Source organism: Dermacentor andersoni, chromosome 4 (genome assembly GCF_023375885.2).
Source record: "Dermacentor andersoni chromosome 4, qqDerAnde1_hic_scaffold, whole genome shotgun sequence".
NCBI lineage: Eukaryota > Metazoa > Arthropoda > Arachnida > Ixodida > Ixodidae > Dermacentor > Dermacentor andersoni.
Window position 1 is genome coordinate 5,494,825 of NC_092817.1, and position 25,146 is coordinate 5,519,970.

The window sequence follows — 25,146 nt, forward strand, 5'->3', positions numbered from 1 at the left end:
GAAGGATTGCGACAAGTTGAGATCGCTGCGAAGGCGTCAGATCTTCGGCGATGAATGGGCTGAACACACCAGTCGATGTTGAGTCTGGTACGGAGAGTGCACTCAGTTCATGGGCAGCAGTAGAAGACACTTCGTTGAGGACGGAGACAATTCGTGTGGAATCGACCGACTCGACGTAACCAAGGCATTCGCGGCGGAGCAGTGATAGCGGCGATGAAAGATGATTGTAAATGGGCATCGTGCTCACACCGGCGGCAAGGTCAAGAGCTGCAAAGGGCAAAGGAAGCGCTTTTCGGGTAACAAAGTGATGAGAGGGCATGAAGAAGACCGTCCCATCGGATATGGTACTACAGAAGACTGGTACGAATGCTGACGAGCACGGGGGGATACAGGTGTCTTCTGTCACGACAATTTTAGTGGCAGGATGAGCATCGACCGAGGCCAGGTCACCAAGGTGGAAAAGTTCAATCTCAGCCCGAGCGCAATTGATGATGGCATTGTGGCGTGAGAGAAAATCCCATCCTAGAATAACGGCGTGGGAGCACGATGAAAGAACTATGAATTCAATCGTGTACAAAACGTCCTGTATGATCACACGGGCAGTACAAGCAGCGGTAGGGCGAAGGGGTTGAGCACTCGCCGTTCGGAGCGACAATACAGACAGAGACGTCGTCACTTTACGAAGCGAACGGCAAAACCTGGCATCCATAACTGAAATAGCGGCACCGGTATCGACTAAGGCGACTGTAGCGACATCTTCGATAAACACATCAATGACATTGGCAGGTAAAGGAGGAGGACTTCGGCATGTCGGCACTTGCGCAGTTCTTGCCTCAGGAACTGCGTCGTCTAGTTTCCCTCTTCGTTAGAGACGGGTCGTCGACGCATAGGGGAAAGCGATCGACGACGTGGGGAGGGTGACCGGAGGCGTTCGAAGCGAGGACGGCGATCAGTCGGGGAGCGAGCTGGTGATGGGCCGAAGGGTTCGTAAGGTGCATTTGCATCAGGCGGCACATAGGGCGCTCGGCGATCGTCGTCGAACGCCTGCGATCGGCGGCGGCAGAACCTTGCGACATGACCGGGACACCTACATGCGAAGCATATAGGGCGATTGTCCGGCGTACGCCACGGGTTAGCGACGGCAGTGGTGGTCCAGGGGACGGGAGGGGGAGGGTGGTGCACAGGCTGCTGGAAGCGACGCACGGGCACACTGCGAGGGGCCATTGCAGCAACCGTAGCATAAGTGACTGGTGTAGTCACGACATCCTGCTGGTGAACAGCCGGCAGCGCTTCCGCGACCTCTTCATGGATCACGTTACGGATGTGAGACGGCAAAGTGCTGGCAGACTCCTGAGTGACGGACACCAGAGATAGCTGTCGTGCGACTTCTTCGCGGACGAAATCCTTGATTTGCGTTATCAGGGAGGCTTGTTCTAGGCCGGTGGTAAGGCTGCAGAGTGATGCCGCATTTGGTGTGGGATGTCGCCTTGTCAGAGCTCGCTGCTTACGCATTTCATCATAGCTCTGGCACAAGCTGATGACGTCGCCAACAGTGCGCGGGTCCTTGGCCAGAAGCATTTGGAACGCGTCATCGTCGATTCCCTTCATGACGTGCTTGATCTTTTCCGCTTCCGTCATGGCAGCGTTCACGCGCCTGCACAAATCGAGAACGTCTTCTATATAGCTGGTGAATGTCTCACCCGTGTCCTGTGCGCGTGTACGCAAACGCTGCTCGGCTCGGAGTTTCCTGACGGCGGGTCGGTCAAATACTTCCGTAATGGACGTCTTGAGCGCCGACCACGTTCGGATATCCCTTTCATGATTTCTGAACCAGAGACTGGCCACGCCCGCGAGGTAGAATGAGACGTAAACCAGCTTGTCCGAGTCATTCCATTTGTTGTGAACGCTCACCCGTTCGTAGGACGACAGCCACTCTTCAACGTCGTTGTCGTCAGTTCCGCTGAAGATGGGAGGCTCACGCTGGCGAACGGTGCCAGCGCAAGGGACGGGTGGCGATGGAAGAGTCTGCTGGTCGGCGTCCGGCATGGCGGAGGGTAGCGTCCGAGAACGGAGTTCCAGGATGGTAGAGTGGAACGTTACCCCGCACGGCTCCACCACTTATAAAGGAGGTTTATTCGGGTTCGCAGCGACCGCCGGTTCTACGATGCACCGAGCACAGTCCCCGAGCTCGAGCTTCTGCTGCGCGCTCGATGCTGCCGATGCTGCTGACTGCGCGCACGTTCGTCATCTTCCTTACACTATGATAAACAGACTCTTGAATCCTTGCATACATTATGCTCTGACTTACGTAATGTTGCAGCTGTAATGACGTGCTGAAACAGCGGGACTGATGGTGTGCAACACGTGACTGCGCTCGGCGAATTGCTCTACACCGAGTAAACCTCCTCTATACACATCGTAAATATTTGAAATTTATTCCCACCACCAAGTTGCACCAGAAAGTCGTCAATTCTAGTTAGAATACAGTCGGCCTGAGAAGACTACTATATATGTTGCGACAGGAAAGTCGATCAAGATCATGACACAATGTTCTGCATATTTAAATGCTTTAGAGGCATTTCAAAAACGAAGAAAAGAAATGTCGTGCAGTTTTACACAGCTGTTTCTTGAAAATAGTTTATTTCACAATAGGCAAATTTACGTGATAAGACCTGTGTGATAGAAGGTGCTGAGATGTACGGGCATACAATAACCGAAATTATGACATGTCATTGGCACTATACGTTCTGCGGAAATTACGCCAAGGCGTTGCTGGACACGACTCTCTATCAATGCATTGCCCCTCGTGCAGAACTTTGAACGAAGGGCAGAAACAGCCAGGCATACAGGAATCTCTGGCCAGCTTTTCTTGGGGCGAGCATCTTGGAATGTTGACGGGTCCGCACGTCAGGAACTCCATTCCTGCCGGACACAGACTCTCTGCAAGCAAGAAAATAATTATCGCTTTGATGGTCATAACTTTCGGCAGCGCAATGCCTGATCTGAAAAGTTTCTAACCGGCATTTTGTTCTTACTTGTGTGGCGCTGTTGTTAAACAAAACAAGCGTTCCGTTTAATGGCTATCCACATAATGTGTCATAAATAGTAATGTATTCGATAGCTAATAAACTAAGAATACTACTGGTCTCAATTTATCGACTTTAGATTGCAAAAAGAAAATTAGATTGAGTTGTTTCCTGCTGTACGACAAAATTATGACCGATTACTATTATACTAAACTCAAAACTGTGCTAAAGATTGCATGGAAATCGTAAATCATTCTGAAAATAAAATCGATCAAGTGAGAGATTTCCTCGTGTTACGATAGCAGCAGGGGTAACTAAAAAAATTATATTCGTTTTGAATAAACCACAAATGTTAAACTGTGAAATGAAAAGCTCCTTGACTGTTCTGCATTTCACACGCATCAGGAGTAGGCGTCCAGGCGCAGTGTGGAACAGACACGACCGCCTAGCTCGATTTTTCCCGTTACAGGAAAGACCACCCCTTAGTGCTATGGCGTTGAGGACACAGCATCGCCACAAAAAAGTTTTCTTCTCTTTAGTGCTAGTGCTGAAGTCATGTCAAGATAAAAAGGTAAAGAAAGAGAGAAAACAACCCATAGCTGATTATGACCACAGTGCTTCCATCTTATTAGGCTAATAGAAAAAAAAAAAAAATCCCCACCACTTCCAGTCCGTGAAGATGGTCGAACAGAGAAGCTGTGTTAGCTACACCGAGTGTCACACCACGCAAGTCAAACTTCTCAAGCAGTATACATTGTAACTCTTTTGTTTAACCATTCTTTCACCTCATTTTCGCTTTTGCGTGCTTCGCATGGTGACTGTGCGTTAGGAGTGCTCTCTTTGCGTTTCTCCCAGTGTTTCTTTTCTTTTGCGCGTAGGGTTTCTGTGTGTTTTGCCGTGCTTTTTTTTCGCGTGCAAGTTGCTTCGCCCGATTTTTGCGGGCCAGTAACGAGAGCAAGGTTTCGCGGAGTGGCTGGATTGGCTTGACGATTGACATTGCTGCCGGCACTTCTTGCTGGCGCAAGAGGCACCGGAAGCCACGCGCTCCTGGTACCGCGTTTCAATCTCTGGGTGCTGTTCATTGGCTGCAAACCGCCAGCATAACATTTGTTTCTTTCGAGGCAGGGTGGAAGCAATCGTCGGTAAATTTCATGTCGATCGGGCTCGATTGCCGAAAATGCACCGTGTGACAACCATATATTCACGTATAAGATAGCATTCTCACAGTGGGAAAGGGGTCACTCCGATCCCTTCCCCCTGTTGAGCTCTTCTTTTCCTCTCCCACTAGGTCACGCGGCACATCTTTAGCGAAGTCCGACAACGACGGCACACGGTCCGCATAAACATCTTCGCTAATAAAAAGTCGCAGTTTCGCCCGAAAGGCGAAGCATCGATTGCGATAGCAAAGTAGTGGAAAGCTAGCTTTACGAAGGATAGTAGTTTTATCGGTCATACAAACTTTTAAACACAGGCACACTAACTAAATTACAAAGCATGGTGTCCGCACACAAGCAAACATGAACACATCTTACCGCGGAAATTCGCTCTCAAAAATTTGAGAATGCTTAAGCTTCGCCTTCAAGAGTGGAACGCGATAGCGTTATCGCACCCCGTTCGCACCGCCCACTCATTCGCTCGGCATGCTCTTGAGTCACACAAAGACATAGAACAAATTTGGGGCATCCTCGAACCGGTTCCCGCACTGCCCCAATGTGCTCAAACGAGAAGAAGGGGAGAAGCGAGCGAGTAGCGCGCCACCTGTCGGGGCAGTGCTGTACATTGCGAGGAGGGGGTCTTCTGTGTTTGCCGCAAGATGGCTCTGCGTGTGCGCCAAGCGCAGAAGAAGTGTAGCGGAAACGTACTTCGCTACTCGTTTAACTGCGACTTCTGTAATTGACATGCTCATAATTACCGATATACACCACAGTATAACTTTGAACGATAATGAACGCTAATATTGAACGATAATGAACGATAATTGAACGATAATGAACTTTGAACGCAGTATAATGAACGACAATCTTGTGGGCATCATTAAGGAGTGTGCAATAGAAGTCGGTGGTAACTCTGTCAGACAGTATACCAGTAAGCTATTGCAGGAGACGAAAGATCTGATCAAGAAACGCCAATGTATGAAAGCCTCTAACCCTACAGCTAGAATAGAACTTGCAGAACTTTCGAAGTTAATCAACAAGCGTAAGACAGCTGACATAAGGAACTATAATATGGATAGAATTGAACAAGCTCTCAGGAACGGAGGAAGCCTAAAAGCAGAGAAGAAGAAACTAGGAATTGGCAAGAATCAGATGTATGCGTTAAGAGACAAAGCCGGCAATATCATTACTAATATGGATGAGATAGTTCAAGTGGCTGAGGAGTTCTATAGAGATTTATACAGTACGAGTGGAACCCACGATGATAATGGAAGAGAGAATAGTCTAGAGGAATTCGAAATCCCACAAGTAACGCCGGAAGAAGTAAGGAAAGCCTTGGGAGCTATGCAAAGGGGGAAGGCAGCTGGGGAGGATCAGGTAACAGCAGATTTGTTGAAGGACGGTGGGCAGATTGTTCTAGAAAAACTGGCCACCCTGTATACACAATGCCTCATGAGCTCGAGCGTACCGGAATCTTGGAAGAACGCTAACATAATCCTAATCCATAAGAAAGGGGACGCCAAAGATTTGAAAAATTATAGACCAATCAGCTTACTGTCCGTTGCCTACAAAGTATTTACTAAGGTAATTGCAAATAGAATCAGGAACACCTTAGACTTCCGTCAACCAAAGGACCAGGCAGGATTTCGTAAAGGCTACTCAACAATAGATCATATTCACACTATCAATCAGGTGATAGAGAAATGTGCGGAATATAACCAACCATTATATATAGCTTTCATTGATTATGAGAAAGCGTTTGATTCAGTCGAAACCTCAGCAGTCATGGAGGCATTGCGGAATCAGGGTGTAGACGAGCCGTACGTAAAAATACTGAAAGATCTCTATAGCGGCTCCACAGCCACTGTAGTCCTCCATAAAGAAAGCAACAAAATCCCTATAAAGAAAGGCGTCAGGCAGGGAGATACGATCTCTCCAATGCTATTCACAGCATGTTTACAGGAGGTATTCAGAGACCTGGGTTGGGAAGAATTGGGGATAAGAGTAAATGGAGAATACCTTAGTAACTTGCGCTTCGCTGATGATGCCTTGCTTAGTAACTCAGGGGACCAACTGCAATGCATGCTCACTGACCTGGCGAGGCAGAGCAGAAGGGTGGGACTGAAAATTAATCTGCAGAATACTAAAGTAATGTTTAACAGTCTTGGAAGGGAACAGCAGTTTACGATAGGTAGCGAGGCACTGGAAGTGGTAAGGGAATACATCTACTTAGGACAGGTAGTGACTGCTGATCCGGATCATGAGAGTGAAATAATCAGAAGAATAAGAATGGGCTGGGGTGCGTTTGGCAGGCATTCTGAGATCATGAACAGCAGGTTGCCATTATCCCTCAAGAGAAAAGTTTATAACAGCTGTGTCTTACCACTACTCACGTACGGGGCAGAAACCTGGAGGCTTACGAAAAGGGTTCTACTTAAATTGAGGGCAACGCAACGAGCTATGAAAAGAAGAATGATAGGTGTAACATTAAGGGATAAGAAAAGAGCAGATTGGGTGAGGGAACAAACGCGCGTTAATGACATCTTAGTTGAAATCAAGAAAAAGAAATGGGCATAGGCAGGACATGTAATGAGGAGGGAAGATAACCGATGGTCATTAAGGGTTACGGACTGGATTTCGAGGGAAGGGAAGCGTAGCAGGGGGCGACAGAAAGTTAAGTGGGCAGATGAGATTAGGAAGTTTGGAGGGTCAACATGGCCACAATTAGTACATGACCGGGGCAGTTGGAGAACTATGGGAGAGGCCTTTGCCCTGCAGTGGGCGTAACCAGGCTGATGATGATGATGATGATGATAACTTTCTACGGCTCCTTTTTAAGGCAACACCGCATTCACTAGAGGTGCTTTTGTCCCGCTTTGAACCATCTAACCCATGGCTGAGTGGTAGCGTCTCCATCTCACACTTCGGAGACCCTGGTTCGATTCGCACCCAGCCCATCTTGCAAGCTGTTTTTCTTTATGATTTACATTCCGGAATTTTCCGCTCATGGTCAACGTCGCCGACGCCGACGACACCGGCTTTTCTGCGACACGAGCTCCTTAACGCTGTCGCGTTAAAACGCTGGAGCAAGGAAGCAGGGCAGCAGCAGCGACCGAATTGACCTTTTTGCTGCGTCTCGCATCAACGCGAACTAAGCCACAAAGACAGCGCGCGGGAGACTGTGCCCGTCGCAGATGGCGTTCAAGATAAAGCGGCACGGGAGGGCGCGGGCGACCGCCCGAGCTTAAAGGCCCTTAAACTTCGTAAAGTAGCGGCACTCTCCTCCTCCGCTTTCACTCCTCCTCGTTTCTCCTCTCTCTCACGCTCCCTCCTCGACCGTGGCGCCGACTACACTGCTCGAACGTAGCAACGGCGCCAACATGCGCTCCTCGCCACTCCGTAGACGCTTCTCGAGCAAAAATGGCGCTGATGCACGGCGCGAGGGCCCACGTGATGCTATTAGGCCAATATCGACGTGGCGTTGGCCTCGGCCAGAGCGCCTGAGGAGGCAGCGGCATTCTTCAAAGCGTGGCAGTACTTTACGAAGTTTAAGGGGCTTTACCCGAGCTACCCGGAGTAGAACGCGCGCCCCCTCCCTATCCTCCTCCGCCCCACGCCCGGAGCTTTGCGCGCGACGGAAGACGGCGCGCTTCCTCACCGCTTTCCTCGCTTGCATGTACGAGATTGTGCCGGCTCACCCTCGCACGCTTTCACTCGCACACACAACATACGGCACGCGGTGACGATTTTTTATCGTCCTTGCACTTTATACGGAACCTCACGGCGACGGCAGAAATGCTCCTGGAGTGTCGATATAGTTGCTATCGCATTAAAATGGTAGTTAACTTGAAGGTTAAGTTTAACTCACAGTGCTAAAGACTACTCACTGTGAACAGAGCGCCACGCGAGGCAACAACTGTTCGCTCATTGCATTACGATGCTCATGGAGAAACGTATTTGTTTGACAGGCATCGTGCTTGACGTGACACCTTTATGATATCAACAGACATGACGAAAACCAAAGGTTTGATGTGGGATGGCGTATCTGTGGAAGAGAGCTGCTCAGCGGCTCTCTGAAAATAATAATTATGTGGACGCTGTGCTCCCATTTTAGCCCCAGAAGGCTTGCTGGGCTACATGGTACAGTACATCTACTACAGAGATAGTAGATGTACATCTTGTGACACTAGACTACAGCTAGGAAGCAGCAGCTTTTCCTACCACAAGTAAGTTTGTGTTCTGAAAGCCCTAAAACACGCATTTCAATGAGCACATAAACGAGCAATGCATGGTAAAGCTCTGAATAAAATTTGATTGTCAAGCCCCTAGAAGTAGAACCGTCTATGGCTTGTATCAGAGTGCCTTCTTTTTCCTATTCTGAAGTTTCATAAAGCACGTGACGCTACAGCACCAACCTAACACACTTAACAAACCAAGGTCCAACCCGCCGCGGTTGCTCAGTGGCTATGGTGTTAGGCTGCTGAGCACAAGGTCGCGGGATCGAATCCCGGCCACGGCGGCCGCATTTCAATGGGGGCGAAATGCGAAAACACCCGTGTACTTAGATTTAGGTGCACGTTAAAGAACCCCAGGTGGTCGAAATTTCCGGAGTCCTCCACTACGGCGTGCCTCATAATCAGAAATTGGTTTTGGCATGTAAACCCCCGTAATTTCAAACCAAGGTCCAAACGGTCAAAACATGTTCTTTCAACGTTTACGATGCCGTCGCTTTCTCGTCAGAGCTTCGACACCATACCGCGACACAAACATCATCTCAGCCGCTTGGCCCATCGCGCTATCGCCACTTCGAGCAACATACCAAAGGCAGAGAGCTTTGCGTTGCACTGTCCCACTGCAGGTGGAGGAAGAATAAGAAGCTCGAAGCGTGCAGACGTGCTTTGCATCGGCTCCGTGATTTCAAATTTTCCAAGCGCCCAAAATCTCCTGGTACCACCGGTATCAGCGGAATATTTGTAAACATCAAGGGGATTCAACGGAGCCGAGCTTCGGTGAGCCGCAGTTTTAAGACCAACGAGAGCCCGTTCGGCCACGCCGACGGTTGGGTTAGCCCTAACGCCGAACGCTGGCGCGCGGCAGCTCGGAGACCCGCAAGCAGCCACCGTGTCTACGGTGAGCTGTGGGGGCGACCCAGCCCGGAACGCTACGATCGTGGGAAACCCAGGCACCATTGCCCACCAACCCACCGACACCGAAACCATGGAAGTTGTATCCGAGAGTCACCCGAGACCCCTGCTTGACGAGGCCTTGCCCGGGCCGTCTCCCGTCCTCTCGGAGCAGCTCCACAATCAAGAATCCCAGTGGCAAACGGTCGTTTCCCTCCATCGGAAACGCCGTCTGCAAAAACAACAATCCACTGGTGAGCAAGACCCAGTCGGGCAAACCCCGCCATCGAAAACCACACCGTTAGGGCTAGCTCTAACCCAGGCGCCAGCTGCCGCCTCGAAAGCCACGTCGCAAGCTACCTGCGAAGAGCGCGGAGCCGGAACACCTATTTCTGAAGACGCGGCTGCAAGGAGCAGGCCTCGCCGACGCGCGCCTCCACTACCGCGCACTGACATGAAAATCATTATCCGACCGACCTCGGGCCTCATCGTTCGAAAACTACAGACCCACCAAGTGGCCAAGGCGATCGTACAAGCCACCGGAGGTGCGCCGACCTACAAGGCGGATGACTTCATCGTCCGCCTGCGACACGGCTCGAATATCATCATCGTGAGCACCCCTCACGAGGCCACGGCGGCCACCCTCATGAAAGTTATAAGCCTCACCTTTCACGGACGATCACATCCTGTGAAGGTGTATCTATCAACACCCGAGGGCCTGCTTAAAGGTGTCGTACACGGCATCGACGCAGGCACCGGCGAAGAAGAGCTTATGGCGAATCTTCGGGTCCGCACACACGGAGTCCGCATCGTGCGGGCCCGTATGCTCGGACAATCCCAGACAGCCCTACTCCACTTCGAGGGACCCCAGGTGCCTAGATTTGTATACTATTACGGAGGGGAGATGCCTTGCCGAGACTACCTGCCGACAAGGCAGTTCTGCTCCATCTGTAGAATCACCGGACACCGACCAGACGTCTGCCCCAACCCAACGGTTCGTGCGTGCAACGTTTGCAACATCATTAACCCAGACGGCGGACACACTTGTGTTCCGAAGTGCGCCCTGTGCGGAGGGGCCCATCTCACGGCCGCAATAGGGTGCAACAACAAGCTCAAGCTCATTCCACCCAGATGGAAGCCTGCCTCCACCACCACACCCAAAACCCAACGACAGCCCCGCCCGGTCACTCAGTCGACCAAGGCGGCTGACCTTCGCCCGCGATGGTTCAGCTCCGAGCGGGAAGACTCCGACTTCGACTACTCGGAGTCTCCGAGCATCTACCCGGTCTGGTTCCAGGTCCCGCTCAGGTCCCAGGTCCCGCTCCTGCTCTCGCCCCCGGTCTCACTTTCGGTCGCCCAGACGGCGATCCCGGTCGACGCCCAAACAAGGACAGCAGGCAGCACCAGCGACCGCGGCACTCAAAGGCAAGGGGCCCCAGCAACACAACCGAAAGACCAAGGAGGCCTCGCTCAAGAGGACTACCACCAAAGAACACGAGGTAAGCTGGGCAGCAGTAGCCTCCCCTTCGTATAAAAAACCACAGGCGCCACCATCTGTAAACTTGGAACAGGAACTCGCGGCTATGCGCGCACAGATAGAAACACTCACACAAGAAAACAGACAACTCAAACAACAAGTGTTACAGCTCACACAAATACCACAAGAGATGGCTCCACACAAGGACATCATTGACCTACAAACCAATGTTGATGCCATGCGCACCCAGATGCAAGCCTTCATGGACGCTACACGCACCCAATTGGAACAAATCACACAGACTGCAATACAACGCACAGATGCAGCAATAAAACACATGGAAGCCACTGTAGACAGCAAGCTTAAGAACCAGCTTCACTCCATAAAACTACGTAAGACGCTACGACAGAACCTTTACAAGGCCACACCTGTAGCAGCACCGAACCAAATTGTAACATCACCGACCACAACGTACAACAATGCCTAGACCATACAGGCAAGTCAAAGAAAACTGAGAAATTTGGCAATGGAACTGCCGTGGGTACCGGAGGAAGAAAGGGCTGCTGACACAATTTATCGCTCATTCCTCGAAGCCACCTGGGGTCATAGCCCTACAAGAGCCCGGTACCCGACCAACACTACATGGCTACGAAGAATACCACACAAGTCAAGACGACAAGTGGAAGGTAGCCACACTAGTAGACAGAAACATCACAACCATACAACACAAACCCATAGACGACGTGGACGTACTACATGTACTTCTCGAAATAATATACAACGGCAACCAGAAACAGAGCGTCTTCGTTCTCAACATTTATTGCCCCCCCAGCCAAAGGCGGGCAAACATAGGTAAACTCTTTGGGGACACCCTCCGCCTCGCTAAAGACAGTCCCCTGGTAATCATAGGCTACTTCAACGCTCAGAACACGCTGTGGGGATACCAGAGGCAGGATTGGAAAGGTCTCCAGCTACAAACACTAATTGAACAGTGTCACCTCACACTCATCACAGACCCGAACATACCGACGAGGGAAGGGAACAGCGTAACACGCGACACCACTCCCGACCTCGCCTTCATCACTCAAACCACGCGAGCCGAATGGCTCAACACACTCGAAAACCTAGGCAGCGATTACTACATATTAAACATAACACTACAGACTGGACGCCTACGCAGGCAGATCGGCACAGCTAAACTCACTGACTGGCGAAAAATCAGGGAAGCCCAAGAACAGGACGCCGACACAATCACGAACCTGGAAGACTGGTGCGACAACCTCCGTCGACATAAACAACGCCACACAAAGGAAATCGCCAGAACGGAAGAGACCCCAGAGGTGGATCCCCACTTACTACACCTGTGGGATGCCAAACGGGGCCTTACCCGCCGCTGGAAAAAACAGAAATATAACAGGAAACTGAAGACGCGCATAGCACAAATAACAGCGGAAGCAGAAGAATATGCCATGCAACTCGCCTCCGCGAACTGATATAGATTCTGTGACTCCTTCGGTGGCACGCTGGACACGGCCAAGACGTGGCACATCCTCAAAGCCATCCTGGACCCCACCAAAACCAAAGGAGAAGGACACAGGGCTCTGGAACGGTTACTACACACCTACCCAGGTAGCCAACAAGACCTCATCGATGCCATCAAGACCAAGTGCTATGGAGATCCCACTCCCACAGAAGCATGTAGAACACCCTACACAGGACAACCCAACCCGCTAATGGACGAACCTATCACCGAAAACGAAATGAGAGCGGTCATCGCAGCCACCACCCGTAACACAGCGGCGGGCACGGACCAGGTCACGAATTCGATGATCAGAAACCTGAGCGACAAGTCTATCTCCGAGCTCACGGCTTTTGTCAACCAACACTGGGAACAAGGTACGGTGCCGGCGATGTGGAAACACGCACGAATAATCATGATCCCCAAACCGGGCAAGAAATTGGCAATTGAAAACCTTAGGCCCATATCGCTCACGTCCTGCCTTGGCAAGGTGTACGAAAAAGTTATAAACGCGAGACTACAGAGACACTTTGAAGATAACAAACACCTGCCGGACACCATGTTCGGTTTCCGCGCAGGCCTGTCCACACAAGATGTGCTACTCCAAATCAAGGAAGAAGTCCTCAGTAACGTTTCCCGCAGCGGCGAACACGTCCTCCTAGCAATCGACATCAAAGGGGCTTTCGACAACGTCAGCCACGAAGGAATCCTAGAAGGGCTGGCCAACACCAACTGCGGCGAGCGAACGTACAAGTATGTTCAGAGCTTCCGGAGCCACCGCACGGCGGAGCTGAAGATGGGAGAGATCCAGACTTCAGTGTACCACCCTCCCAACAAGGGCACACCACAAGGTGCTGTCATCTCTCCCACGCTGTTCAACGTCGCCATGATCGGTCTCGCAAGCAAACTGCAGGACGTAGCAGGTCTTCGGCACGCAATCTACGCAGATGATATAACACTCTGGACCAGAACAGGGTCCCTCGTTGAAAAAGAAGAACGGCTGCAAACTGCAGCAAATATCATCCAGGAATACGTCAACCAACGGGGACTACAATGCTCCCCCGAGAAATCTGAGCTCCTACGAGTCTGGCGAGGCCGGGGTAACCACACAGTCCCCACAGACCCAACAAGAAGACTCGAGGTACGCCTCAACGGGGGCCTCATACCAGAGAAGCCATTGCTGAGGGTGCTGAGCATGTGGCTGCAGTCCAACCAGCGGGCCACACACACCCTTACACTCCTCAAAAGCAGTGTCAAGGCGATATTACGCCTGATCTCTCGCGTAACATCCAAGAACAGAGGCATGAAGGAAAGCGACACCCTGCGACTGGTCAGTAGCCTGGTGGTGAGCAGAATCACATACAGCCTGCCTTACTACCACCTCACACAGTCCGAGGCGAAGCAGGCCGACACACTTTTAAGGATGGCTTTGAAGACCGCTCTCCGCCTGCCGATGAGTACATCGACTGAAAAATTATTGGCGCTAGGGTTGCACAACACCCTCAGCGAACTGGCAGAAGCCCATTACGTCTCGCAACAACAGAGACTTGCGCGGACTCGCACGGGCCGGCAGGTCCTACAAACCTTGGGGTTCCCAGCAATAACAACACGAACCCAAGAAACCTGTTCCATACCTCATCACGTCCAGGACAGGTTTCACGTTGCCCCGATACCACGCAACATGGACCCTAACCTACACTCCGGCAGGAGGAGAGCAAGGGCCCAGTACATGGAGAAAGCGTTCAGATTCAATACCACGGCCCGTTTTACGGACGCTGCCATGTATGGCACGAACAACAAGGGCGCAGTTGCAGTGGCATGCGACTACCGAGGCCACGTTACCTCCGCTGCATCGACCCGCCCCTGCACGATTACGGAAGCCGAGGAGCTGGCCATCGCGGTAGCCATCCGCGAGGGCCTACACGCAAACCAATCACTGACGATCCTCACGGATTCCCAGCAGGCCTGCCGCAACTTCCTACAGGGAAGAATTGGAAGACCTGCTGCACAAGTCCTAGGCGGAATACTCAAGGAGGACCCTAAGGACTTCACCACCCAAGCCATCATCTGGATACCGGGCCACACTGGCATCACGGGCAACCTGCAGGCCGACAGAGCAGCTCGAGGATTCGTACATAACCGAGCACTCAACACGCCGGCTGCAGAAGACCTGGACCCTGTCGACCTCTAGTATTCGGCCATCGTGAACTACCACAGAGGGCGTCGCTTGCGATTTCCACCACCCCATCGAAATCTAAATACAGAAGATGCCGCTGCCTGGCGTAGGCTCCAGACAGGCACTTACACGAACTTACACATATTACATAGGATACACCCCACAGCCTACAGGGACGAATGCCCATGGTGTGGGGCCACACCAACCCTATACTACATTACTTGGGAGTGCGCACTACACAACATAGAACACCCAGACACGAACACCACGAGGGAGCAATGGGAGGCACTGCTGTCCAGCTCGGCCCTCGACGACCAGCTCAAGCTGATAAAGAGAGCTGAGAAGATGGCAAGAGCCAGCGGAGCCCTGGACTAAGGGCCCCGACCATTAGCTGTTTTTTTAATTATTATTTTAATAAAGCTTATCTATATATCTATCTATCCCACTGCAGGTTATAGCAATTGCGCTTGGAGCGAAACCAAAACTGCCAAAAAATACTTGTGGACTAGTTCCCCAGTCAACAGAATGCCAATCCGAAGCCTGTGCTCCCCATCATTCCCATGATGGTTGAACGATCGCAGCGCCAGATTTCCCTCTAGTTATACTAATATGAAACTCATGCCTCCTCGTTTCTCCTCTTTTCACACTCCCTCCTCGACCGTGGCGCCGCCTACACCGCTCGAGCATAGCAGACGACATTTCGCAGAGTGAATGCACGCATAGCAAGGCCTTAGGCGTTGGCTTTATAACTTCGCGTAACTGCGTGTACAGCATAGAATTTCTATACGGAGGGCTATAGATATTCAGTGACGGCAGCAGCTTTCTTTCCTGCTTGATAATTATTTTTAAAGAAAATTATCTGAACGAGCACTAACACTGTGCCATGACGACTTGAAATGTATCGCGTGCACTACAATTAGGTACGCAACACTTGTCAAGTGTCGCAAGATGCTATGGCGAATTGTTGTAAATAACACATTTACGATTGAATGCCAACATCCTAACCTCCAGTAAGCCCTCAGTAGCCTAAATAATCCGCGCCGTCCTTACCATGTGAATTCGCGGCGCGTATCAGTTATGACGTACAAGGGCTGAGAGAGGACACGAACAATCGCTGCTCTGAAGGTTCGATAGAGTATTACAAGCTACAGTGCCGCCAACGTGCGTGCTTGCCAATCTTCTAAACACGCGCAAAGGCTCAGAGGTGGGCGCTGGTGCTATTATGTTTCTCGTGCCTCAAAGTCGACAAAAGTACGCGCAGCCGATCATTGAGTCGGGATTCTGCGTATATATACAGAAAATGAAATCAGTTTTTTCTATTCGTTCGCGAAGCTGTAATGCGGCAACAGCGCTTCATTCAAAATCAAACAAGTGGGTTATTTTTTCAGGTTAGTGACTCATAACGAATAACATTTCATCGTGCGTTAACTCGTCCGTTCACGAAGTGACTTACTTGTCCCGAACCAAGTTACACTAAGGTGCATGCATTTAGGACGGTTGCGCTCATTCCGAAATACCATTTGCGAGGTATGACTTTGGTGAAGTGATGACCGCTGTCGCAAATGGGTCGCAAGCCCCAAGGGTAGCGTTGGCCTGGCGGCCTGGGGCACAACTGAAAGCATCCGAAGGTGCTGGCAAAGGATGAGTCGACTGCTAACAGAACAACTTGTTTATTCTAGCATCGCAAAAGAGCGGCCGGTCAGATCGACCGAAGTGGAGAGACGGGAGAGCACGTTACTCAACGGAAGAAATCGGAGCCTCTCTCTTGGCGTCCGGGAGCAGCTGCTTTTATACTCCCGGAGTTGAGGGCAAGAAGGAACGGCTCTAGATGGGGCGCAAGTGACGGCGCCGCTCGGGCACGTTGAGACTAGAAGGTGACGCATCCGCCGGGCCGGCGCCGGTCAGACCTCCTCGCTTCACAGTTGGGGAGCTCCTCTCCCCGGATCCGCGCTTTGACAAGCGTGGGCACCAACATGCACACACACACACGCACACACGAAGACACGTGGCATTGAAACATGCCTGGACGCGCTTGGCGGGGAGGCGTTGCGGCAGCGCTGAACGGGCCGAAATGTCCGCCGCTTTGAACGAAGCCCCGGCGTCCGTTGCATCTGCGCCGGCTATACCGCGCGTCGTAGGCGAAACGTAACACCGCGCAAAGAATTGCCGCGCTATGACGCGGCCGAAATTGCGGTAAGTGAAATGATGCAGTCGTTCAATTGAGGCACAATTTGTTGTCTCATTACGTGTGTCTCTAAGACATAGTGGTCGAACGAGTAAGCGAACGACTAAACGAACGAGCGAACGACTAAACCAGCCAGCGAACGAGCGGGCGACTGCACGTTTGCTTTGCGAGTGCTCCACCACCGCATCTTAACCTCCACATACTTTAAAGCTGGCTCGGATTAACACGTACGTCTCAATTACTATATGATGCTGTCATTCGGCGACGAACGCCGTTTCTCGAGAGCACGCACACTTTTCCTCTGTGTCGCAAGTCCACCGGGCGACCGCCAATGACGAACACGAACAAAAGAGGCAAACAAAGCTACTCGCTCTAAACAAGGCTAGTTAGTAACCAGAAAATGCAGACAGTTGCTTTCCTAAGATGAGTTTTCATGCTGGAGCCTCAAATCTTGTCAAAAGGAATGCGCCGATTCCTAAAGGTTTCGTAATCCCGTTGTCGCACGCAGCCTCGCGTGCCCGCGAATTCAAGTCTGTTGGCGTACGATACGATTAAGCGCACCAAATACGACCGCACTATTTATATAAACAAAGCACATGTCGCACAGGCCTACACTATGAAAGACTCGCAACTACCTCGTATAGTGGTGTGGAGAATGTTGGTCTGATGTTCTACCTCCCGATTCGATGAATCCATGTCTTTCTTCCTAACCCGTAGCGCTTACCGGACGTATCGAGAAGAGCTTCTTGTCTTAGCTGAAACTATTTTGGCATACGAAGGCGCAGCAGGTTATGGTGATAGAAAATGCCGCAAAGCGGCGTCCCGCTTGCCACAAGAGTTCAAGGCGTTCGCAAACCAAAACAACACAGAAGAGTAACGGCGCCAACATGTGCTCTTCGCCACTCCGTAGACGCCTCTCGAGCGAAAATGACGCTGAAGCGCGACCATAGAATAAAGAACCAACTTTACAGAGGGGAAACTGCACCTTCCACAGTGGTTCGAAAATAAGAAGCGGCAGCGCATGGAACTTAGCGGGGCCCCCGATAGATGGCGCTACTTAAACAGGAAGCGGAAATATCTTTTTTTTAGTGCAATATCCAATATGGCCGCTTCATACCGGTGGCCATGCCGGTGGCATACGCTGGGTACGCACCGCGCTCGTCTTGCTGGCTTTGTGGCATGCCTCAGATGCCGCGTTTTAATCGCCAGGAGACTAAAGAGCTTCTACGGACGCCCATACAAACAAGCCGCAAGTTAGTGAACAGGACGTGCGACTTTATTGGCAGAAGAAAAGCAGTGCACCTTCTCGTACAAGAGCAGAAATAAAATTTGCACGTCGAGATGCGCTGAAACCACTAACGCGAGCTCGTAAACTACTGACTTTCGTCGTCGCACATAGCGATCTGGTAACGAGCGACAATCAGTAGCGCAAGCAAATTGGGCAGTGCGCCACCTGTTTGCATCGACAGTCGCCGTAACTTGCATTGCGAAGCAATCGGGTGACGCAAGGCATCTGCTGCCGCAACCAACACAGCGACATGGATTACCTGGCATTTTAACGTTACCTCCTTTCCAACCTGAACGTTACTTTTTGTGCTTTCGGCAGCAGCTAATGTGTAACTCATACTTGGTGCCCCACATTCTCAATATGGGCCACACCATTTTGCAGCCACTTTTGCAGGCCTTTCCACCCATGTGGCTATCAACTTCATACACTTCGGACCATGTAATCACGTGTGCTGGTCTCCGTTCACGTCACATCACGGCCGATGAAGGCCCAGAAGCATAATTTGCCCGCGGCTGCAGCAGGAAAGGTCGAATGGGGAGAGCACCAATTACGGTGCATGTAAATTGGGAGTCTTTGTCGCTGTGTGGACTGCAGGAGCAGATAGTTACTTCGAGAGACTGTTGCCCATGCAGCTGACCAGGTCGCCACATCCAAGAAACATAACACGGCGAGCATTATCAAATTAGACTCGGCATTCAATCACCGCATAAGGTTCAGACAATAGACTGTATATTGGCTAAGATCCACATGACAACAGTGGGCATTCACGCACTACAGGCCGCTTACAGCACATTCAGCTATCCGACCTCAGGCACAGTGCTTGCCTACGTCGCACATGGCGGTCTAGTAACGAGTGACAACCAGCAGCGCAATAAAGATTCTGTACAGTGCCCCACCTGTTTGCATTGACAGTCGCCGTAACTTGCACTGCGAATCAATCGGGTGAAGCAGGCACCTACTGCCATAGCCAGCACAGCGACATGAACTACCCGGCATTCTAGCGTTGCCTCCTTTCCTACCTGCACATTTCTTTTCGTTCTTTGGGTGGCCGCTAATGTGTCGCTCACACTTGGTGCCCCACCTGCTCTCAATATGGACATGGTCTGTTTGTGGGAATCACCATTTTGCAACCACTTTTGCAGGCCTTTCCACCCATGTGGATATCAACATCATAGACTTCAAACCATATAATCACGTATGACAGTCTCCGTTCACGCCAAATCACGACCAAAGAAGGCCACAACACACTTTACCCACGGCTGCAGCAGGAAAGGACAAACAGGGAGCTCCAATCGCAGTACATGTATACAGGGAGTTGTTTCGCTGTGCGGACTGCAGGAGCAGCTGCTCACCTCGAGAGGCCGTTACCCAATGCAAATGACCAGGCCGCCTCATCCGAGAAATGTAACACGGCAACCATGACCAAGTAGGAAAACATTAAAACAAGACTCTGCAATCAAATCACTTCAGCATACTCTAACATAACGCTCAATCTATACATTGGCTACGATCCACATGACAACAGCGAGCATACACTCACATGGGTTGCTTGCGGCACATTCAACCGTCCGACTGTAGGCATAGTGCTCGCCTTCGTCGCACATGGTAGTCTGGTAATAAGCAACAACCAGCAGCGCAAGCAGATTGGACAGTGTGTCCCACGTGTTTGCACCGACAGTACCCGTTGAAGATGAGCAACTTGCATTGCGAAACAATCGGGTGATGCAAGCATGTGCTGCCACAGCCAACACAGCGACATGGAGTGCCCGGAATTTTAGCGTTACCGCCTTTCTAACCTGCATGTTTCTTTCTTTCGCATTTCTTTCCACTAATGTGTAACTCACACTTGGTGCCCCACATTCTTTAAATATGGGCATGGTCGGTTTTGTGGACATCACCATTTTGCAGTCACTTTTGCAGGCCTTTCCACACATGTGGATATCAACTTCATAGACTTAGAACCATGTAATCATGTATGAGAGTCTCCGTCGATGCCAAGTCATGGCGGAGGAAGGCCACAAGCAAAATGTGCACACGGCAGCAGCAGGAAAGGACGGAACGGGTTGCACAAACCGCGGTACGTGTAAATTCGCAGTCTATGTCACTGTGCGGACTGTAGGAGCAAGTGCTTGCCTCGAGAGACTGTTTCCCAATGCAACTGACCAGACTCCCACATATGAGAAACGTAACAGGGTGACAAGTATCAAGTCGGACAGCAGCGAAACTAGATTCTGCAAGCAGTCACTTCAACGTAGATTGCGCAAAAACACAGGCTGTCGAGCGAGAATAGCAATCTTGAATGAGACTAGGAATTCAATATGGGAATGAGAAAGCTTACATTCAAGAAAGAAGCCACCCTACCTTGCAGGCACTCAAAGACAAAAACATTAAGAAAAGTTTAATGCTACATAGCACACAGTGTAAAGGTTAATGCAAGACACACGCCAATGCCGCATCAGCTCTTTCAGGAGAGGAATCTTGTAAAAGGCTTCGTCTAAAACGTGGCTATGGCTACACAAATACCTCGTTCTTAAATTAAAAGCTTCATAAAAGGTTTTCATTCACCCATATTACATCTTCCAGTGAAGTTTACTCACCTACAATGCATAACCAAGCGAAGAAAAGCAAAAACTGTTCCAAAGCGAGCGCGAACTTCGTCGTCTGTCCTCCAACTTTGCGGCCGGCTGATACTTCTTATGTTTTATTTAAAAGTACATGTAATAACAACCTTTGATAATTAAACAAAACAAGTATTTGTGTTATAATAAAGCTAAAACAGCTTCTTACAGGCTGTTTTAGTTGGAAATGAGTCACTGTGACAAACGGAACGGTGGTTGCCAGGCGCGTCTTCAAGGTGTCCGGGCTGTCCGAGAACGATGCCAATCCGAAGTCACAATATACCGGCATTCCCATGCATACCACAGCGCAGTAGCGCCAGATTTACCTCCAGGTAATATAGTAAGAAACTCTATGCATCTCCGCTCGCAAACCCATCCCTGCATCCCAAGTTAAACAACGTGTGATATCGAAGAACTATAAACAGCAACGAGCGTGTACGAACGAATGAGTCCGTGCCTACCGTGCACGCGAACGTAACGGTAAAAATTTAAATCCAGGCCAGAGGTCACGTGGGTGGTCGATGATGCTGAACGTTATTTTGCGTTTACATTGCCAAAAAGAAAGCAGAGTAAGTACTCAACACTACAACGTATCATTAGGAATAATAATTTTGTAATCTTTATCATGTCATAAAAACGCTTCGATTAGCGTGGGAGAAAGTTCGTGGGTTAAAATTGCGCTTACTACGGTGCCTCTAGCGGGAGATATTGTGCTCACGGGGGAACCTTTTTAATTGGTATACTATGCCTCTTTATTTAGCAGCGCCGCGCGGTCGATTTTTTCGCCCTCTGTGGCCACTCGTTGAACTTGAGAGTGTGCCTTGATGGATCACCGAACCTCGGCGCCATTGTGCGCCTTGCTGCACTCGTCACACAGCAGGCTCTGCATCAACACAACTGGGCGCGCCTTGAGCCCCGATTACGCTGAGCTCGTGCTGATCGCCTTTGACCTCTCCCGCGCCTTCGGCGTTTCGGCTGGCGCCTCTCTCACCCCTGTTTTCATTCCGCCCTGTTAAGCGCGGTTGAGGTGTCCTCTCCGGAGAAACAGTTACTGCGCTGCACTTTATCCAGTATTTTCCCCCTACCTTCCATTAAGAATCTCCATTCCTGCCCGTGTTCGTTTTTGTTTTCCCTGGTCGAAACGCTGGCCTCTTTCGCCGCTAACGGCGGCACATAAAGCAGCTATAATTTATTTCTGACACAATATAACTTATAGAATAAAGTGACCTCGAAAGTGTGCGTGTTATAAAACGTTGTGTGAAATAGGAAATCGCTGGCGTGATTTCGACTAGGAAGCGGTTAGCGTAGACGCGGCAGCGATCATCTGTGCAAAACCTGAGTGGGGTGGTTACTCATCGCCTCCCCCCAACAGCGTCGGGAAAACTAATCATCTTTTCACTTCAGACTAACATAAATCTTCAGACATTGAATGTGCTGACGAATTTAGGCGCTTTATTAAGAGCTTCGGACGCAGTGCAAGGGCTGCCGGCCCCGGAACTCAAGCGTGATGATCTCAAGCTCGCCTGGCTTGCTCGTCCGCTTCCGTCGGCGCTGATAAAATGAAATGCATTGCAATTTAAGCGTGACATACCTGTGTACACGACGCCCTGGCCAACATACTATATGCGCTTCTTTACACGAGCTGCATGCGATCGGGTCGCAAGCGCCACCGGTGTCGGATTGGACGGCATAGCGAGCTGTGCCTGCATTGTCAACAAAGCCGACACTGGGAACGCGGCCTTGCGGAAACACGCATACGGCGTTCGCATAAACGTGCTTATAATGTCATCGTTTGCTCAAAACGAGATATCTGTGCAAACGCACTTGCTTTCACTTTCTGTTCGAAGTTACGCAGTATTCCGAGCGCCCATGCAGGGTTCTGCAGGCGGAGCTGCGCGCCGCCCGCTCATTCGTGCCATTGTTGCACCTCAGGGCGATCCCTCCGTTACCAACCAGTTTGTTGCATTTGTAGGCGATCCCACTGCAAGCGACCTGTCTCTCGAAGCTCCACCGACATTACTTATTGGGTAGCGTGGCGTTGTCGGCGAGCTGCAGGCCTCCGGTAGACCATGGCGACCGAGCAAGGGCGAGACGACGTTTTTCTAGTGCGAAACTTGCACTGTTTATTCAAAGGTAATTGAAAGAAAATAAGAAGAGAATGAAGCACATGGTATGAAGTATATGGCATGAAGTATATTACAAGTACATTTCGGAGCCCCTTAAATAGGCTCTCTACAAGCGTGTGGGCGGGATCTTGCTTCCGTCGATGACACGTGACAGGCTACGAGAGAAGGCCCCTCCTCCTGCAATACCAAGCACGGGAAGGAGAAGTCGATCCTTTTTTCGACGAATCCGGCGAGTAGGTCGGGTGAATGACCTCTCCGGCACCATGGGGTCCGGCCAAGAGAAGGTGAGGGGGACGAGGTAAGCGCACACGATGCCACGACCATGAGAGGAGCTGAAGAGGTCGCCCGTGGGCTCCGGCTCAGGGGGTAGGGTGAATGACCTCTCCGGCGCCGTGGGGTCCGGCCAAGAGAAAGTGAGGGGGACGAGGTAAGCGCACGCGATGCCACGACCATGAGAGGAGCGGATGAGGTCACCCGTGGGCTCCGGCTCATGAGGTAGGGTGAATGACCTCTCCGGCGCCGTGGGGTCCGGCCAAGAGAAGGTGAGGGGGACGAGGTAAGCGCACACGATGCCACGACCATGAGAGGAGCGGAAGAGGTCGCCCGTGGGCTCCGGCTGAGGGGGTAGGGTGAATGACCTCTCCGGCGCCGTGGGGTCCGGCCTAGAGAAGGTGAGGGGGACGAGGTAAGCGCACACGATGCCACGACCATGAGAGGAGCGGAAGACGTCGCCCGTGGGCTCCGGCTCAGGGGGTAGGGTGAATGACCTCTCCGGCGCCGTGGGGTCCGGCCAAGAGAAGGTGAGGGGGACGAGGTATGGCCCTTGGCGTCCGGCCATACCTAACAGACTCTCCGGCGGGGGAGGAAGATGCCGACGTGTAGGGGCCAGCAGCCGCTGTACGAGGGATCGGCGTTTCGGTTAGGCATTCTCCGAAGTGGTCATGAACCCTTCGTTCGTAGCAGGTAGATTCCGGGGAGTGGTCATCCGTCCACGTGGCGCTCTTGTGACATTTCTCCCAGTCCGGTCCGGTGAAGTTGGTCTTGCCATTTTTCGTCTCCTGCGTGGGCAAGCAATCACCACAGAACAGTGCCGGACCCACAACCACAAAGCAGCGAGCACAAGGCCTCTCTCCCCAAGGCACACCCGGCTTTTTTTTTTAAAAAGAAAACATGCTACACCTTTCCCATTTCCTACTCGCGTCCTCCCCCCCTTCAACACTAAAAACAGCCATTTCTTGAAAGCGTTAGGACGTGGTCATTCAAATCAGCTAACAATCGGCTTCACTTCGGTAACATATGAATGCACAAAAAAAATATGCCACGGAAACCCGGATGAGTATGAGACTTTCGATACTGTAGGGGCAATGACTTAAACCGTCGGAATTGCCGTTAAGCTGACCCTTCTTGAACCAGCGATATAGCAACTAGCTTTTGCACCGCCCAAACTACACGATCCGCATGTTTCCAGCCTATCGCAGTGGCGCACTTATCGCACGTATTGGTGCCACTGAACAGTCTGGCCAACTTCACAAGTACGTAATCACAAGCGCGCTAGCCTTGTGGTCACTATTCAGAACGCGTACTCGCGTCGTAGGCAAACTTTTCATTACGCCTACTCACGTTTCTTCCTTTAGTCCCTGCAGGACACGTAGCTTAAACGAGCAACTAAAATTGCGTAACTTACGCACTCCGCAGAACCCTTAACAAATTGCGTCTGTTAATAACTCGTTCTACGCACGCTCATTAAAGAAGTCAGAATACGGCTGCCCTCAACACACACGAGCAACCCAGTCATCATTCTGCTTTCATCCGTCCACTCAGGACAGACGCTAAAGGAACTAAAAACACTTCTCGGTGCAAATCATGCACTCACTGAAAACTTACGCGCTTAACCTTAGAAATAAAAACGCATAAAAACACGAAGGTTAACTAAAACACGTACGCGTTACCATAGGCCTCTCAACGATAACCTTGACACTCAGGTTACTTACACACAAAATTTGAAAGCCTATCTACTTATCAATGAACACCTCGCAATACTACATGTTTACAAAAGCCGCGTCTTTCAAATCTCGAGCTGCTCTAACAAAACATAAACAGAGCTCATACCTTACACATTGAAAGAAACTCTAGTCTCAAATCGCGAAATTTTCCAAATGTTCAAAAATAAAACAAAACACTTCCTTTCTACGGAAGCTTCCTTGGTCTCCCGTTTCAAACGTTTTCAACTGACTCATACTTTTGCGCCGGACACGAGGGGGTCGCGGACCGAAAGCTACTCTGGCTACGGAGGAACAACAAAAGGGCTGACTCACTATCAGCTCCCCCAAGACGTTAGAGTCCCCTGCCAATTTGTGTCCTGGCGCCCCGCTTTCATCATGACCTCGATTGACCGCGTCGCTACTCCCCACCTGGTCTCGTCTTGCCACCTTGCGCTTCTTCCTACTGCACACT

At 50.9% G+C, this 25,146-nt stretch overlaps 1 protein-coding gene across 1 annotated transcript in view; it reads right to left on the reverse strand.

Moving 5' to 3' along the window:
* Positions 1 to 2,623: 2,623 nt before the first annotated feature.
* LOC126536037 (sushi, von Willebrand factor type A, EGF and pentraxin domain-containing protein 1-like) overlaps positions 2,624 to 25,146 on the reverse strand; it is a 279,450-nt gene continuing 256,927 nt past the window's right edge. Inside the window, exon 34 of the mRNA XM_072287493.1 lies at positions 2,624 to 2,940. Within this exon, the coding sequence (XP_072143594.1) occupies positions 2,720 to 2,940 (221 nt within the window). The 3' untranslated portion in view covers positions 2,624 to 2,719. The remainder of the gene's footprint in view (positions 2,941 to 25,146) is intronic.